The sequence below is a fragment of the Acromyrmex echinatior genome, chromosome 1, assembly GCF_024713525.1.
Source record: "Acromyrmex echinatior isolate Ae372 chromosome 1, ASM2471352v2, whole genome shotgun sequence".
NCBI classification, from domain to species: Eukaryota; Metazoa; Arthropoda; class Insecta; order Hymenoptera; family Formicidae; genus Acromyrmex; species Acromyrmex echinatior.
This window is the reverse complement of record NC_141852.1, coordinates 1010756-1030677: the sequence shown is the minus strand read 5'-3', so window position 1 is coordinate 1030677 and position 19922 is coordinate 1010756. Positions and strand designations below refer to the sequence as shown.

At 27.2% G+C, this 19922-nt stretch overlaps 1 protein-coding gene across 3 annotated transcripts in view; it reads right to left on the bottom strand.

The window, feature by feature from the left end:
- The window catches only part of LOC105146070 (uncharacterized), a 184457-nt gene that overhangs the window by 140000 nt on the left and 24535 nt on the right, over positions 1 to 19922 (bottom strand). The window contains exon 1 of one of the 3 annotated variants that reach the window (XM_087411464.1): positions 5563 to 9229. The exons of the other annotated variants lie outside the window; for them this stretch is intronic. Coding sequence (XP_087267590.1) covers positions 5563 to 5578 — 16 coding nt within the window. The 5' untranslated portion in view covers positions 5579 to 9229. Of the gene's footprint in view, positions 1 to 5562; positions 9230 to 19922 lie in introns of those variants that run through there. 3 annotated transcript variants of the gene reach the window in all.

The window sequence follows — 19922 nt, the reverse complement described above, 5'->3', positions numbered from 1 at the left end:
CTTGATATAGTAAATAATGCGTCTTATCGTTACGCTGAATATTCTTATGATTAATGTTCTGATTAATATGGAATTTAATACGTGTATGGATAGTTAAAAATATGAACGTAAGAGGATATCCATTCGAGATGTTGATCATGTCTATAATATTTTTTAGATAAAATCTAGGATAAGATAATAGTAAAATTCTACCGAATAATCCATAGATCACACCTTTTTTATAGCATATAGGATGTTGAGATCGAAAATTTAAATATCTTTCCGAGAAAATAGGTTTCTTATAACAATCAAAAATGATTTTCTATTCGTCAGTAATAATAGTTACGTCGAGGAAATTCAATCTATTATTCTCACTAATTTCTAACATGAATTGCAGACATTCTTAAAAAGAATTAAAAGTTTGAAAAAAGAATTAAAACTATTGAATCAAAATGTTCGGAAGGTGCCGCTAATAAAATGTTATTGACATATCTGTAATAAAAAAACAATTGGCACGGTTGGATGGCAATTTCCTCGAGATCTTCCAATACAATCTGCTACAATCGGAGAGAGAGGAGAACTCATAGGAGAATCAAATATACAAACCAAATACCTGTTTATAAAATTTTTGAAAAAAGGTAGAATTAAAAATCAAATTAATAGCTATAAGAAACTCGTTTTTGGGCATACGAATCTTGTTAGAAATAATGGTCCTATCTTTTACAAATACTATCTATTATCAAATTAGATAGAACATTGATAAAAAGAGAGATAACATCTAACGAAGCTAATTTAAAATTAGTCATTTGTTGGCAAGCATTTTTAAGTATAACGTCGATACAAAATCTTTAAACAATAATCAGTCTGAACTGTCCATGTATTCTGTAACTTTTATCAGATTGCAATTAAATATTCCTGATTCACAAAAATAGAAAGTAATTTTTATTGACTTATTCTTTTATTTAACTTGACGTATTTTTCTTTTTTTAATATGATAATTTCATTATATATCTATGGATCTCATAAGAATTTTTACACCTTTATTGTTTATTATGTATAGATTTCACACTAATGTATTATTTGTGAAGATTTTTATGAATATACCATGAGTAGGATGACCAATGCAATCAGATAATCTTTTTGGAGTTGCGAACTTATTGTACTACCTTGCTTTCAATAATGTATCTTACAGCTATGAACATTTGCGATAACAGAGAGATGATGCAGGTTGTGTATATTAAATTGCGTACCATCATTTTAATTTTGACAACTGAATTAATTATATGTAATTACAGTTGTTTAATATAATTTGCGTTTATAACCGTTTAGGATGTACTCGTATATTTATGATATATCAACATTGATAATGACCGAATGTTCTGGTCGTATGTTTTTATTTTATTTGAAGTTATTTGAAATATTATGTTTTAGCAACTGTAATCTAGCTATTGCTCATATATCCTAGTATCACATTATATTGTTTAGTTACAAGTGAGTGTTATATATTTAGTTTTATTTATTAATGTAATTTTTAATCACATTTTAATCTTTTTTACTTATGAGAATTTGAACGGGGACATTAAAGTTAGAAATCCGTATTTTATCCGTTATGTCACTTACAATGAAAAATATTGAGGTACACGAATCTTATCAACAGACACGGTAGTATGTCGTGCCAAGTGTAACTAGCGCGAGACCGCCTGTGTCTTTACATGAGCCGGCGAGTTGCATCTCAGATTATCGGATTGTCTATAGTCTATACGTAGTACATTTCAAGTAATTTATATTGTGATAATGTCTCCTATATAATGATTTCTTTAGTCTAACCTATTTTTTATTAATTCGAATTTTAATAAAAAAAAAATATTAAATCTTAATAATATACATTAAATAAACAAACTTTCAAAATGCGTTTTGTTTAAAATTTCATTTTTTTAAATTAGAGATGGTGTAGTGTTCAGTATTGAAAAACTCATACATATTATAAATTATACTCCGAAATGTTCGGAAAGTATTTTTTCATTATTTACCTACATACTGAAAAAATATAAACATTTCGAAGTGCATTATGTTTTTTAATTAGAGATAAATAAAATGCATTTGTTTAACATTTTTAGCAATTTTATTTAATAATGCGTCCTACAAATTGATATATCTAAGCAAAACAACAAGTTATTATGATATCAAAATAATGTCAAAATAACTTCAAAATGATCATTAAAATTCATTTTTCAATCATTTCCGATTCACTTTAATGTCATATTGACATTATCGTGACTTATTCTGCCTGAGTATTGTTATTCTGTGTAAAATGCGTAATTTTCTTGTGTGTCGTTTTCTGAAAATTACAAATTTTAAATGTTTGTTTAACATTATTTGAGAGGAGCAACCTTTCAAAATACATTTTGAAAAATTGCTCCTCTCAAATAATGTTAAACAAACATTTAAAAAACCTTCTTTAAACTATATAATCCGAACTATCAATTGAAATAAATGTTAAATAAATGTTCTATTAATCGCATTTCAAATAAATAAATAATGTAAAACAAACATTTAATAAATGTTAAATAAAGGTTAAAAAAAGATTTTCTTAAATCATTTTAAATGAATAATTAATGTAAAATAAACATTTAATAAGCGTAAAATAAACATTAAAAGAATGTTTACTAAAATAATTTTCTCACATAAATAATTCATGAAAACTAAATATTTAAAAAATAATAAATATACTGTTAACGTTTTCTAAAAATTGTTATTTAATGAAAAAATATTATTTAATGAAAATAAATGTTAAATAAATATTTTTTTCAGAAATGAGTTAAGGAAAATATATATAATTAATAAAAAAAGACATTAAAGAAACATTTAAAGAACATTGTCTGTTAGAACATTATTCTCTTAATTTTTAATCGTTTCCATTCTTATTTTTTTAAACATATCTTTAATATATTTCTTAGTCGTGTCTGTTGTCTGGAATAAAGATAAGCAATGTTATTCTCTGATAACTTTCTATATTATAAGAAATAAATAAAAGTAACTTTGCTTTGTTAGCAACATAAATTTGCAGAATTATATAAGAGAGAAATAAATAAACATAAAGAAATATAATAAAAATGGAGTCAATGAAAATTATTATAATATTTCATTAGATTTATGCTTACCAAATACAAAAATAAAAAAATATTGGAAAGTTTTTCTTTTATTATATGCTTATTAATGTTTATTTACTTTTCTGGAAAAGTTTTTTAAAATTATTTTGCTAATAAAACAAAGTTATTTTTATAGCAAAGTTATTTCGCTCATAGAGCCAAATGTAAATTAGCAAACCGTTAATTTAGCAAACACGTCTTGCTATAATAACAAATTTGATTTGATCACGCAGTTTAAATAAATTATTCGTTAAACGAAACCATTTTGCTAATTTTGCAAATAAGCTTTGCTAATGTAGCAAATTGTATCGCTAATGCAATAAAAAAGCTTAGTTAATTAAACAAAAATTAATTTGTTCTTACAGCAAAATAATTTGCAGTTTTAGCTAAATTATATCCATCAAATAGCAATCAGTACTTTAAACGAATGTTTTTGCTATTCATATATTGACAGATTTTGTTACTGCAGCATAAAATCTACTGTGCTAGTAAATTATTTTTCTTCGTGTAACAAGCATCTGGACGTTTCATTAGCGTTCAATTAGTACTATTTGTTTCAGTTAAATAATGAGTGCATTTTCTACGAATATTATTGAAATAGGATAATGGCTCAGTTGACAGAGGACTCTACAAACAACAGCACCAGTTGCTGAATTTTCTTTTGACTACTTATTAAGAATCCATATATTTGAAACTAAACTAAAAGATGTATTAAATGTCTATAATAAAAAAGTCTATAATAAAAATATATTTGGAGACAATAAGCAAAATGTTGTACAGACTTTAATTTTAAATTTCTGTATCATATGTACAAATTTGACGAAGTTTCTTTTCTATTTTATTAGCTAAGATAATAGTACAAATCGCATTCTATAAAAGAATATTAATGAATTATCAATGTGAAGTCTTATCCTTAAGAAATATATAAGTGAAGATGAATAACAGTCGTCAATTTTTGTCTTTAACTGGAAAATAAAATATATATGTTTTTCTATAGTTTTCAGACTGCAGAATCACGTAGTATAATTAGTTTTTCATAAACATGTAATAAAAATGTGAAAGAAATATGAATAAACATGAACTAGGAAATATGTAAATAAACATGAACATGCAATAAAAACGAGATACACAATGAGCTTTTTTAACATTTTATCCATCGAGAATCAACAAATTTATGAGTGATAGAGTAAAAATCTATTTTTATTGTGATAGAGTAAAAATAGAGAAAGAAACAAACACACGAAAATTCGAAAAGTGTAAGACAAAAATTAGATACTCGTGCTTTGCACATCATCTTCCCGCCTTTTTGAATTCCACATTCTTAAATCCCAGACTCAAAACCTGAGACAGTTAGTACCGAAACTTTCAAGCCCCATGTCTTTAAACTTTTTACTCATAAACTCTAAAATCTTTAAAACTTATCTGTAGATTTTTAAACTTCAGACTTTTAAATCTTAGTGTGAAAACCTAAACATTTCAATGTCATACATAAATTCTAGATTTATAAGTATCAGATACTTAATGACAATTTAATCATTAATATTATTATGATTGACCTTTTATGTCAATTCTGCTCATACTGTTGTTATCAGTTACCTGATGTGCATCACAGGAAGATGGCACGATCAAAGTTTGCATATAATTTAACCTTGAAAAGAACCAATTCTAATAATAAAATTCATATTTTGAGAACGGCGATTACATGTATGCAATTATGTGTGTGCTCCTGTTTTGCGCGCGCGATGCATGCGTGCGTGCGTGTGTGTGATTTTAGTAGGACCGAATGTGTATGCTTTCTTATGCCATATTAAGAATTTATATGATTTTGAGAATTTTTATTGTCGTTTTCAGAATTGAACAAATAATTGAACTAAAAATGTTCAGATTGTATACAAATAAAATTTGATGGCTTTTGTAAGTTAGAACATTTAAAAAAGGCGTTATATATCTCAATTTTATGGCACATCTGTACTTCTTTATTCTTCACATATTTACATATTTTTTTCTTTATGTTTATGGAAAACTAATTGCATCATGTGATTCTGGAACCTAAAAACTATAAAGAAGCATATAAATTTAACTTCGGTTGGGGATAAAAATCGATGACTTTTACACACATCCTACCTTACATAGTACACTTTATCTTAGAGATGTTTTTGCGAACGTTTTCAGAATGTTGAGATTCTCAAGATATTCTTCAGAACCTCTTGAATATCTGTGCTATATGCTTTTCATTAATCTATTCTTTATCGATGAACTTTTTGAACTAGTGCACATCAGTGCAACAAATTGAAATAAAACAAGTAGAGTTTGTTTCAGTTCAACATAGATTTCACTCCAAGAAATTTAGAGAGTATTATACGTTATTTTTTTTCTAACACATTAAAAATGGTAATAAATTTAAATAGAATTAACCATTTAGCTTAATATTTACTCTGATTTTGCTGCATCCAATTGACATCTTAAAGTATTTTTTGCGTCATACAATATGTATTCCTTAGTTTCACTTTGTATATTTCAATTCCGTACCATTTTGATAGCTGTCATAATCTCTCGTTACTTGCATTTATAGATATTGAATAGTACTCTGAAAATTTTTTCCATGTTCTGAAAACAATTTAAAAAAAGGTGTCACAACCTCTGTGTCGACGATTGAACTAGTGTCTTCTCACCGCACATGCGCATAGATTCAATAAAATTTTTAAAAGATTCTGATAACCCATATCGCTAAATTGGCCAATTTAAAATAAAATATTCTCATTGATAAAGCAGTAAAAAGTTACTATGCACCCCGGCCAATGTGAATAGATATATGTGCTATCGCATCATGAGCTACAGAAAATCCCCTCCCGAATTTTTGGCAGTTACAAATTTTAAAAAATCCTTATAAAATTTCTTATGTATATTTGAGACAAGTTAGTGATGTAATGTATATTTAGACGTCTGTTCCTATGATAATTTTAAATATGTTCTCTTAGATGGAAACTCATAATGCAAGAAATGATGGTGTATTCTTGCGCATATCTATTTTATTGCTATAGCCATTTAGAGCTTGGCCTTCCATTCGTCCATTACTTATAATTGTAATTCAAATAGAATAAATATTATTTTGCATCAATGCTATGCCAATAAAACTCAATTTCACATGTAATAGATATTTGAACTTTTATAATAATTCTTTTTATAATTTTTCTTACTTTTATATGTTGTCTAATAGTGTTATGTTCATAAACAAATTCAAAGCCTAGTAACTAAACTGCAAATTTTATCCTTAGTTTTATTTCTGTTGATAAAATTTTATAAATTTTATAACTATACCATGTTTCATGATATCACATAGAATTTTCTAACTATATTTTTCTGGGAATGATCCGTTTTTCGATTTTTCGAATTCTTTCGGTTTCTTTCACCCTCTAAAATAGTTCCAATCCATAAAAAAATATAATTCCTGTAAAATTTTAAATAAAATATTGAGGGATTGCGCCCCTCAATATTGAGGGCTTGAGGGAATTTGCTGTTTTAGGAAATTGAAAAAATGGTGATTTTTTGTAATCTTTTTCAAAAGAAAAACTAATTTATCGTTTTAAAACTTTAATCGTTTTAAAACTTTTGCATGTTTTAATATAACTATTGTAGAATATGTACAAATTCTTATGTGAAAAAAAGTATTATATAAATAATAAAAATATAAACATTTAGTTCGACGCCACGACGCACAGTCAAAAAGACAGAAAAAGTGGTCATAAAGCAACTTCGTAATTTTGGAATCATAATTTTTCTCATATAAATACATCATAGCAAATCTAGAAAAATTATTATGGCTCTTAAGATTCAAATGCTTTTACAAGTAGTTGAATACGAAAACAAATTGTGTAACAATTGCATGGATATGATGGTTTATTATGTTATAAATATGTATTATGAATTTCACCGATGCAAATCCAAATTTAAAATGGTTTTATTGTTATTAATGGTCATAAGTATAATGAAAAAGATCAAAATTTTGCAAAATTAATCCATTTTTCGGTTATCTTTTAGTAAGACCTTTCGGTATTTAAGATCCTTTTTCAAATTTTAGAATGTCCACAATTTTAAACAATTCCTGATATCAAAATTTTCAAGTTATCATTGCATTTGTAAATCATTAACGAGTAATCCACCTACCTTTTTGCGCTTTTTCATCTAAATTTTTTATCAACTAAACTGTTAATAATCATATTTATACAGGGTGATTCATTTTAATTGATATAATCGATTTTTTTAAAAACTAAAAAAGACACAAAAAAATGTTAAAACAAGCCTTTGATAGTTTAAAAGAGGAGCAGAAAAGGATTACATCAATTTAAATTAATTATTGCGTCTTCCTCGCAGAGAGTACATGTCCATAGTGGACAAAAAGACGGAAAAAGTGGCCAAAATACAAAATGCGCTCCAATCGAGGACAAGTATGATATTAAAGGGTATTCGGTATCATTAATTCCAAATTCGGACTCAAAATTCAATTCCGATAATTAATAAAGGACTTCATAAAAATACTTCTTACAGAGTTAAATTGAAGTTAATTTAAAGAAATTTTTTTTCTATTCGCAATGGGTTCAAAAAAATTCATTTTTGGCTTAGTCACAATATAGGTATTTGTTATGTACAAAATTATTCCCGTTACAAGCGATCTACTGTCATTAGAATTGTACTATGTTTGAGTGATTACTGCGAGCGTAATAAAAATTATTGTAGTTTTTGCAATAGCATTTTATATACATATATACAAAAAATGCACATACAAAATAAATTACATATAAAAATTATGCGTTTTGCGGGTTTCCTCCGTGTTCAGATCCATTCTTGGAATGCCAACGTTTCGTGAACCTCGCAGTCCACTTCATCAGGACGAGAAGCAACCTGATACTGAACTGTTCCTCCGGGCCATTCCTTTTTATATTACGCTACTTGTTGGGTAAGAAGAGAATTGTGGGTGGGGGGAGGAAGGTGGAAATCGGTCAGTCTTCAATAACTGGGAAAATGGTTTTCCATATTTTATTTACATTGTAGCCATTATCTCTATTTAAATTGTTAGGGTGTTTTTGTATCTCGATGGTTTCACTATACCTTCTTGGAAAGTATGATGTAATGTTAGCTATTGTGGTCGTTTTGTCAAACAGTATTTGATGTCCTGTTTCGATGTTGTGTTTTGACAATGCTGACTGCGTGACGTGTTTTAGCTTGACATCACGTTGATGTCCTTTCATCCATAGGTTGACCATTCTCCAATGTATACTTGCTCGCAGAAACAAGGTATTTTGTATCAACTCCTGCGGAGCTGAGTGGAGGTCTTTGATCTTTAGGATTTCTTAAGATTTATGTGTATTGGTTTTCTATACACTTAATGAACATAATAAAGGCCTCACATGAAGTTCCCTCCGACCTCATTCCGCTAAGAGAGCAATGCTTAACGACCACTTACTTCTCCTATAACAACTAATTTTATGAATAAACTTCAGGAGCGGCAATAGGCTCTCCTATTTCTCCTGTAATCGTCAACATCTTCATGGAGCATTTTTGAAAAAGAGGCCCTCAGAAAAACACTCAAAAAACCAGAAATTTGATTCCGTTATATAGACGATATATTCGTGATATGGAGACACAGCCGAACTAAATTCCTTATTTCCCAACAATCAACATCCATCCAAATATTCACTTCACTATAGACATAGAGGAAAACGAAAAACTCCTCTTTCTAGATGTTCTGATGTCTAAGAAAGCTGATGGTACCTTAGGCCATCAAGTGAACAGAAAACCAACACACACAGATAGATACCTACATGTCGAGTCGCATCACCATCCAGCACAAAAACAGTCTGCAATCAATTCACTTGTACATATGGTAGAGCTTTCGTTATCTCTGACAAAGAACATCTACAGACAGAACTCAATCACTTAAAATTAGCCTTACAGAAAAACGAACACGACAAAAAAGACATAATCAAAATAATCAATAAAGATGTAAACAAGACAACGATCTCTGACACACAATCAAAAAAAGGATAGATCCCCCCTGACTATATCTTATCCCATTCTCCCATATGTCAAAGAAACAACAGATCGGATTAGCAGGATATTAAACAAACACAATATCCGAACTACTTTAAACCATCCAAAAAGATAGAACAAATATATAATTAAAAATAGAACAAATCTTAAGAAACCCTAAAGATCAAAGACCTCCACTCAGCTTCGCAGGAATATACGAAATATCTTGTTCCTGCGGGCAAGTATATATTGGAGAAACCGGGAGAATAGTCAACCTATGGATAAAAGAACACCAACATGATGTCAGGCTAAAACACGTCACACAATCAGCATTATCAGAAACATCGAAATAGGACATCAAATACTGTTTTGTTGACAAAACAACCACAATAGCCAACATTACATCATACTTTCCAAGAAAATATAGAGAAACCATAGAGATACAAAAACACCCTAACAATCTAAATAGAGATAATGGCTGCAACATAAATAAAATATGGAAAACCATTCTCCCAGTTATTGAAGACTGATCGATTTCCCCACCTCTCCCCCCCCCCTCCACCACCAACACAATTCTCATCTTTCCCCCCCCACCATTCCAACAAGTAGTGTAATATAAAAAGAAACGGCCCGGAGAAACAGCTCCGTATCAGGCTGTTCCTCGCCCTGATGAAGTGAACTGCATGGTTCACGAAACATTGGCATTCCAAGACTATATCTGATCACGGAGGAAACCCGCGAATCACAATCTTTATATAGAAAGCACCCGTGGAAGGCTCAAGGATATTATCAAATATATATTACACACATACACACACACACACATATATATATATATAATATATATATATATATATATATATATGCATACATAATCATACGTATTTAAATATAATAGTAAAATTTAATTCGAATAAAAAATGAAGTGACTTATTTTTATACAAAATTAAGAAATATAAATTAATAAAAATATGACAATACAAAAAAGCATACAATATATATGATTTTAACAATTGATTTATATTTTCAAATATTTTCTTTGTTAAAATATTTTTGTCGCAAAATATATTTTAATTAATTTTTGTTTCATATTTCGGAGCATTCCAATAATCACAACCTATTTAACTTTCCGATTCCAGAAAGAACATAAAATGAATAGTTTTAAAACTCTATTAGAATACTATCTAAAAGTTATTTCGATTTCATTGCGAATTTATTTAGACTAAAAAAAGGGCTGCTTTTAAATTCGAAAAAGAATTCACAATTAATGATATAAAAGTGAATTCTTTTGGGATCCTTAGAAATACTTTTAAAACAGAAATGGGATAGAAAAAGAGAAATCGAGAATGAAAAAAAAGAATTTTTTCGAGAATTTTTTGTAAATCGATACTTTGTAAAAGAATTCTTTTTGGATTCTTTGTGCTATCTGGGATGATAATAAACAAATATCAGAAAAAACACGCCTTTCTTTTGCTATCAATTTGAATTCATCACAAAACAAGAATATTTTTATGCTATAAAAATTTTGCTATCTACCTCACATGATGAATAGCAAAAGCATACAATATTGTAATATAAAAACATACAATATTCATGAATTGTTAGAAAAAGATATTGAAATTTTTTTAACTGCAAAAACACTATCTTCTTAAACAGATTCAATATAAATCGAGATTTCATGCAGACTAATCCGTCAACTTTGTCAGAAAACGATGATTTTAAAAAAGTTTTCAAGTAGTAATTAAAAGTTTCCTGATCTTTTCAGCGCTTTTATTATAATTTTGTTTAAACGTTAAGTGCAATATAGGCGACTTCCTCCTATTATAATATAAATATATAATAAATATTTAATAAATTAATCACTGAAAATGAAGAATAAAAACAGTATTTATTACAAATTAATAAAGACTATCGTTTTCGGATTCGAAAAAAAAACTTTGTTACAATAATTATTGTACACAACCAATAGAAGATAAATTCCAATTAAAATTCTAATGTGATCTTAAATGCTTGTAATAATTTTGTATGAATTTATACACTACGTGTGTAGTCCTTTAAATTTCGCAACAAAATAATTTTTCAATTTTGAAACGCAAACTCCACTAAACTACCACAGTAATATCACAAGTTAAATTGACTATACTGAAAAAAAATATAATCAATTTTAATAAATATTTAGTTGAATACTACCAATTAAATATTTATTAAATAGAAAGCTATATGTTTATTTGATACAAGAAATGTTAATTTGATTTAATAATCTTTTTTTTACTGAACAAAATATTTGTTTACTGTAAGTAAATGTTTAGTTGACAGTATTGAACTAAATATTTATTAAAATTGACTATATTTTTTTCTCAGTGTAGCAATTTAACAATTTAATATATAAGTATCTTAGAACAATCTTAATAATAATAATAATAATGTTGAGTAACATATTAAAATCTGTAAATAAATAATTTTATTGTGAAAAATATTACCTCGGCTGAGAGTCGAATCCAGATTTCTAGCATTCCGTGCGAGTGTCCTAGGCTTTTAGACTACCAAGGCTTTAGTAATATTCTTCTCAATAACTAGTAAATATAGGAACATCTTATTTTAAGCAACGTAAATAAAGAATGTTAAACTCTCTAGTGAAAAAATTTCACTAAAATTATTTTACGTTTTGGAATATTTTTTAGTAAAATTTCAACATTTCAGAAAAATTTCAGTTTAATTTTAGTGATTTTAGCTAAAAAAAATTCATTTTCAGTAAAATTTCAAAGAAATTTCAATTCAATTTTAGCGATTTTTTAATATGTTATCCGAAAAATTCACATTCAATAAATGAAATTTCAACAAATTTTCAACAATTACGTTAAAATGTTTCAAAAAATACATAAAATAATTTCAGCGAAATTTTTTCATCAGGGCTAAGAATCTTATAGGACCATACATGTGAGTACACAACCAATAGGAAATAAATGCCATTAATGATTTAACTAGATATAAAGTACTTATATAATATTATGTGAATTTATTACTACATATGTAGTCTTTTAATTCGGCACTACGTGCCGAAATGATTTCGGTCTTTAAATTCGGTCGCAATAATTATTACATTATTATATTTAACATTGTTTTATTATATGTATAATATTATTTTATTATGTGTAATATTGATAAAAATTTAGTTTTTTAATAAAAACATTAAATCCTTTAATTTGATTCTTCTCTTGACTCGAAACATACTACAATTCTTTTTAGCCCAGAGATCACATTTTCCAGCTCAAAAAGTGTAATACAATATATATTTATTTTTTTATTCGTTTACCTAATTATTTAAAGGAGACATATAAGATCTCAAATGATGTAGAAAAACAAAACATACACGCTAAAAGAAAGAAAAGTCCTCTAAGCCGATTTTTGTGAGAAATATGTTTTAATAATCAATGCTGATATAACTCTAATGTTTAATGAGCCGAAGGCACGTGTTCCTAATATCCGAGCTAAAATTTTACAGAAATTGTTTGGTAAATTGGAATTTAAGAGAAAAATTCAAAAAATAACAACAATCTTAATATATATAGATTCTGTTTTGAGAAGAAGAGAGAGAAAAATCATAGCTCAGAGCGGAGGTCTAACATCACGAGTCGCTAGTGCGTAGTCATTGGCTGCGTTCAACAAAGAAAACTAATCAGTTAGCGCTTAGTAATTCTTTAATACGATTGATTCTTGTCTTTAGTTTTTTCACTGGATGTAATTGTAATAAGTTTAGAAACTAATCATATCATAGAATCACTATCCATTAAATACTTGTTGATATCTTATACGTTTATTAAATATAAGTAGGTATAAAATTGATATAGGTATATATCATATTATAAGATAGTTCATGAATTTCACCATTTATAATAAATATAAAAATACACACGTTAATAAAATTATAGCATAGGTAAATTTATATATCAAAATTTCGCATAAATTTAAATAAGCGTAACTCCCCAAAAAATGATCGCATTTAAAAGTTTTTTTTTCATTTTCAAGGGTGAAGTCTGTACTTTATGAAGCTGTTATAAAAATGAATTTTCAGTGCAAAAATAAAAATAAGAGGTATAACCCTCAATGATCTCGATCTTTACAAATGTTATCCAGGACGTGATCCTGAACAATATTCAAGAAGTTTTAATTGTCGGTCGGACACCTCGAATAATGCCGACGGTATTGTAATTTTCAAGCTTAACTTGAAATATATTCATGAAAAAATATTTTATTATAGTATTTTGTAAAGCTCTCGAAGTAAGCTACAAGAATATATAATGAAAAATGGGGGATTCCATTTAAAAAATTCAACGTAACTTTGCCTTGATCTTAACAATGCCACCTAAGGTCTAACCAATAATATTATGTCCTCTTTGAAGTCGAAAAACTTTTGTCTGAAACATTTTTCAAAAAAATATGTATTTTTCAAAAAATTAGCCTAGTACGGTCATTCTGTTGCATCTGGTATATACGTACATATATATACATATATATATATATATGTATATATATGTACATATATATATATATATATATATATATATGTACATATATATATATATATATTGTGTGCGTGCGTGTATACAGTCACGAAACTAATTGTCCAGACATAGATATTGCAAGTTTATATATATATATATATATATATATATATATATATATATATATATAATTATTAAATATATATATATAGTTATTATCATTTTGGAATCGTGTTCTCTGAAGATGAATCAAAGATTAAATTGTTTGAATCTGATGGAAAGAAAAAAGTATTGTAAAATCAGAAAAGCTTTTAAAATCCGAAATCTAATTCCTACTGTAAAATATGATGGAAAAATCTCTTCTGGGAATCTATGGTAGCTTTTAGAGTAGGAAAATTTAAATTTATCCATGATACAATGAATTAACATATGTACGTATAAATTTTAAAGCGTGATTTAAAAGATTTCACTCATATAGCTCATATAAAAATCGAATGATATTTTATCATACAGCAAGATAACCACCCCAAGCATACCTCTCATCGATCATAGAAATTTTTTAAAATAAATAAGATGCTTGAACTTTCCAGAGCCTAGACTTGAACCTATTGAGCATTTATAGGAAGTTCTCAAATCAGAAGTCCGAAAATGAAATCGGAATCATAAGAAATTAGAAAAAGTCATCTTGGAAGCTTGGGAAAATATTAATCCTGATGTTACCCGAAAAACTTGTGGAAACACTTGAAGAAAGCAGACTAAATGCTGTTAGTGAAGCTAAGGGTGGTCCCACGCGCTATTAAAACTCAATATTATTTAATATATTTATATTTTAATATATTTATATTTTCTTCAATATTATTTTTGTTTGTCCGATCAATTAATTTCGCGATTATTTTTATAGTTTTGTTGATTAAGTCTATATGTATCTAAAAATATAATTTTGATTAATATTAGAGATGAAAGTAAATCACTGGAGAGAATTCTTACTTCTAAATACTATTATTCTTTAAAAATTATATTATTTATTTGATGATACTGTACTAAAAAATATACTTACAATATCTATGTTCGGACAATTAGTTTCGTAACTTTATGTGTGTGTGTGTGTGTGTGTGTGTGTGTGTGTGTGTGTGTGTGTGTGTGTGTGTGTGTGTGTGTGTGTGTGTGAGGGGAGAAGGTGAAGATATGTGGGGGTACATTTGTTCTTCAAAATTGTGTATTTCCACCTCGTCTTCGGATGACCTCTTGTAAATGTGCACGTATATTGATGCAAGCTCTAATTGAGGAATTTCCCATCATATTCGATGCTTCCAGTTACTGCAGATTTGTTGACTGTTCCTCTAATCTTCATAGGCTTCTTCCCATCATATCTCATACATGTTGAATGAGATTCAAATCCGCGCTCATTGATAGTAGTCTCGATATTTTATCCTAATAGACGATCCTAATATAACGCTCACCGTCAGAATTAAATTCCTTGAAGAAAATAATATCGAGATGCCACTACATTCAATAAGCGTTATCATAACATTTACAAAAAAAATTTACTACACTCCATAGAAATGTGTTAAACTACGCAAATTTTTTTAAAAAAAGAACATCCTTATTTTTAAAAAGATGTCAAGGAATAAGGATAGATTCGAAATCCCTTGAAAGCTTTGTAAAGTACAGACTTTACCCTTGAAAATAAGAAAATTTTTAAATGCGATCATTTTTCACGAAGTTACATTTGAATTTATACGAAATTTTGATATAAATTTGTCTATGCAATAATTTTGTTGAAGAGTATATTAAATTTATAATATATAACTTATATTATACGATTGGTTATAGTTTTCTGTGTAATATGTACATTATTTTTCGTGTAAATATAGAGTAAATGGAGTAAGTATGTCACATTTAAGTGAAATTAGATTTTTAAATAATTATTTGTTCAATTCGAATTTGATATGTAATTTTACATATTAATCTTTTTCTTCCATCCTTTATCTATTATTTGTATATGATTGAAATCAAATATTTTTATTTTTTATTATTAAAAATATAGAAATACAAAAATGCTGAAAAATGGATAATATGCCACCATGCAGGTAATATATAAAAAAATGCTAACATTTGTTTCTTTCATTGCAAGAACACATTAATGATTTTTATGATGAAAATGAACATTTATAACACAATATAAACAATATAAATAATAACTTTGATAGATTAAGTTATACAACATGTAAAATAAACTTTGAGAAGCGTTTTTAACAACATAAATTTATCTTTCTACGAACAGTCCTCATGAATCCATCTACAGCAACAATTAGATATTATCCAATTACATTTTGGACCAATTTTAAATGTAAAAGTATATAATGTGTAAGTATGAAATGTATAAATAAATATTTATTTTACTTTATATTTATTATAATGTTACAAGTAGTCTAAGTTCCAAAAATCAAGAAAATTCAATCCATTAAAAATGGATTTAAAAAACTGTATTCTCTATTCAGAATTTTGAATTGAGCAGTAAATTAATATAATACAATAAGCAAATAAATAAACATTTAAGTTTATTTATTAGGTATTTGTCAATATGAATATCCTGTTACGATGGAATTATGCGGCAAAACATTTGTTTAGTGCCCTAACCTATATATTAGAGAAAATGACTACTGGCATTTTACCTTAATAAAAGTAGTGTCATATTGCCCCAATACGCCATTTTATCTTATGATGAGCCTGTGCAATACGGTTGTTAAGAAAATGAATCAACGATTTATTGAATATTTTCATTTTAATCTACACTAATAGATTAACAAGCTAATCAAGCTAAAAATTGTATTATATAATGTTGAAATAATAACTTAAAGTATTATAAAAGTTATTAAATAATAACTTAAAATACTATTAGGTGTTGGAATTAATTCGTAGCGTTTTTAATGAAAGAATGTTATTTATTTCACATGAGCATTAAAAAATACATTAATGAAAGTACTTCCCATCACTTGTAAAACGCTACGAATTAATTCCAACACCTAATATAAAAGTTATAAGAAGCATTTTCATATACTATGCCGTCATATTTACCTCATAAAAACAATACTGTTGCCAGAAAATTCTTGATACTTATGCAACACGTTAAACATACAATTGTAAATAATTTTATAGCACAAACACTATTAATCATTATCATTGTTAAACACGAGTGATATGTCCCTCACTGGACATTCCCACACTGGACATTTCCCACACTGACGTATGTATTATCCGCAGTTACTCTATATAAATTATTTTTATTTGAACTAATGAAAATTTCAGCGGATATAATTTTATATATCTTAATTACAAATAATCAAACAAAAACACTGGAGCATTCTGAAAATAAGGATAAGATAACGATAATGATTCTGACGATAATGATGACGATTCTGAGCGTGGTGATAATGATTCTATTAAAAATATAAACTTTTACGAAAAAAACTTATTGAGTATTACACTATTGTACTATTAGTATAGTAATAAATTCGACTATTGCACCACTGCATTGCTACACTATTGTATTATAGCACTAATGTTAAATAATGCCACTATCGCGAATTCCGCTGAAATTTCAAAAAAATAAAATTAATTAATCCTGTTTTATTTTTAAAATAAGTATTACTGATTAGTATCATATTTCAGAAGACATATGATCAAATTATGATTAAAAAAAACGTTTCTCCCTAAAAAATTCAATAATTATTTTCATGGTATGCTCCTCCCAAGCTCACCCATCCTAAGTTATATCCCAATATAGCGTGCTTGATTTCTGCGATTATACGGAAATTTTTCTTTCGATGATCCACAAACACCTATTATGCTAATAGACCTATAATTGTAACATATCAAAGATGTGAAAAAGATGAAACTCATTTGGAAAAATATAATTAATCTTAAATTGTATAATATAATGTATAATTGCATAATGTATATCTAATATAATGTATAATACTAATGAGAACATACTTAATGCATATTTGTCATTATATATATGTTAAAACTATTTATGTAAAAAATTAATGTATAAAAACTAATTTTCATGTATTTATAACAATTTTGCAATACTTTTAACGAAAAATTAAATAATATTTAATATATTTTTAGAGAAATATTATACAATTTTTGAAAAGATTTTTAACAAATTTGGAAAAATTTTAATTCCATACCAACAATTTAGTACTTTTGAAAAAAATCACTTTCAGGAAAGTTTAAATCAAATTCAGGGAAATTTCGACCTTTAACAAAATTTTCAGAACAGTTTCGGTTTGAATTTAGCGATTTTTCTTTTTGCAAAAAAAAATCACTTTCAAAAATTTCAGAGAAATTTTAGACTTTCAGAGAAAGAACGATGGCAATTTAGCGCCAAAATTTGACTGTGATTGAAACGCATGAAATTGGTCAATCTTTATAGATTTGGACATGCTAACTTGAATATGAAGCTTAAAATTGTCCAAAGTCCTTTGTGAAAATGCAAATTTTCTGCACGAAAATGTTTCTTAATAAACAAATATGATAACGGTGAAAAAAAGAAGCGTTCTTTTATTGATATTTTTCAGAAGAAGAAAGAAAAGTGTTATAATATCTTTTATTTTCACCGAAATTACACATTTTTATACTTTATAAGTTTAGGCTGCATTTCCTATCCTGTTTTATACATATAATAAAGATGTATATAAGGCGAAGATATATGTAAGGATTCTTTCGTCGTAAAGTTACAAAAATGTATGATACGTTTCTCGCACATAGCCGCAACGCACAATATAAAAATTATAAATAATAAAAATTATAACGACGGCATATCTTAATATATGTACAGATTCGGACTTGAATCGCAATATCTCTACTCGTAGAGCAAAAAAAAATCAATGCACTCTTATTATACAATCCAAGTGCAAGCTATCGATTAAGCATAAAATTTTATTGATTTAGCCCTCTGTTCATTAAAAAATATTTTGCTGCAAAACGATGCTTTCATACAGAAAAATTGCATTTTCACAAAGTTCCCCGAACTTTTAAGCTTCATATTCGAGTTCAATGTCCAAATCTGTAAAAATTGACCGATTTCAATCCAAACTGTCACCATTTTTTCAACAAATTTTTATGAGATTTTCGGACAAACTTGCGGAAGAATTTCAGTTCAATTTCGATAATTGTTTTAGTATTTTTGTTGAAAAATTCATTTTCAGAGAAATTTCAGCGAAATATATCAACAAATTTTCAGTATTTTCGTTGAAATGTCAATTTCAGCAAAATTTTTCTATCAAGGAATGAATTTATATAATTGTAATATTTAATAAATATAAAAAATCATTGCAGTAAAAAATACATATATTCATAGAGCAATTAATATTGTTATTTTAGTATGTAGGAATAATATTATTAAAAACGAATTATTATCATAAAAATTTCATACTTAGAGGAAAGCCCCCTATTATGAAATAGATATCTAATATGAGATAGCAGCGTTTCTGTTAAACTAATAAATGCTATCTATTGGTTCCATCGTGAATTTATTGCTCTTGGATTAAAAACTATTTAGTAGAAAATTCATTACTAGATCATGCCTGTAGTCATTGTACAACAAGATTTGAGAATTTGGATGTCTTCAAGTTTCATTGAGATGAGCCTTTAAACCTTGTATATTATTTAATAAAAATAAATATTTGGCAATAAATTCTTCATGTAATGATAGAGTAAGGTCATACTAATAGAAAAATACGGGATATGTTGAATTGTTTAATTACAGAAGTTAGATTTGATGATCGTAAAATCATAAGGCATGGAAATATGAGATATCTAGGATATTTCTAATAAAATAACCCATGCTCCTATGTTATAATGAAAATCGTTGCTAAAGTATAAATGTTATTGTACAATAATAAAAAAGAACCGGAATGAACGTCGAATGCCTATTTCTGCGATGCTTGATTCCAACTACCTGACGAGTTCTGGGTACAATCTCTCGCATGCTCACTTGTTGCACACGCTGGCTGTGTTTGTATTTTAGAAACATTAAATAAAGTTTTTTAATGGCAATACTGATACTTTGCGTTTTACTATCGATTTCTTGAGACATCTCATATTAGGAATACAATTTTTTTATTTTGCGATTGCTCACTTTTTACATTTCTTTAATTTTCAAAAAAAAAAGGGATTTAAATTAAATTTTATATAACGTTATCTTAAAGCTTATTAAATTCCCTTCAAAATGATCTATTATTTTTTTAAATTCTGC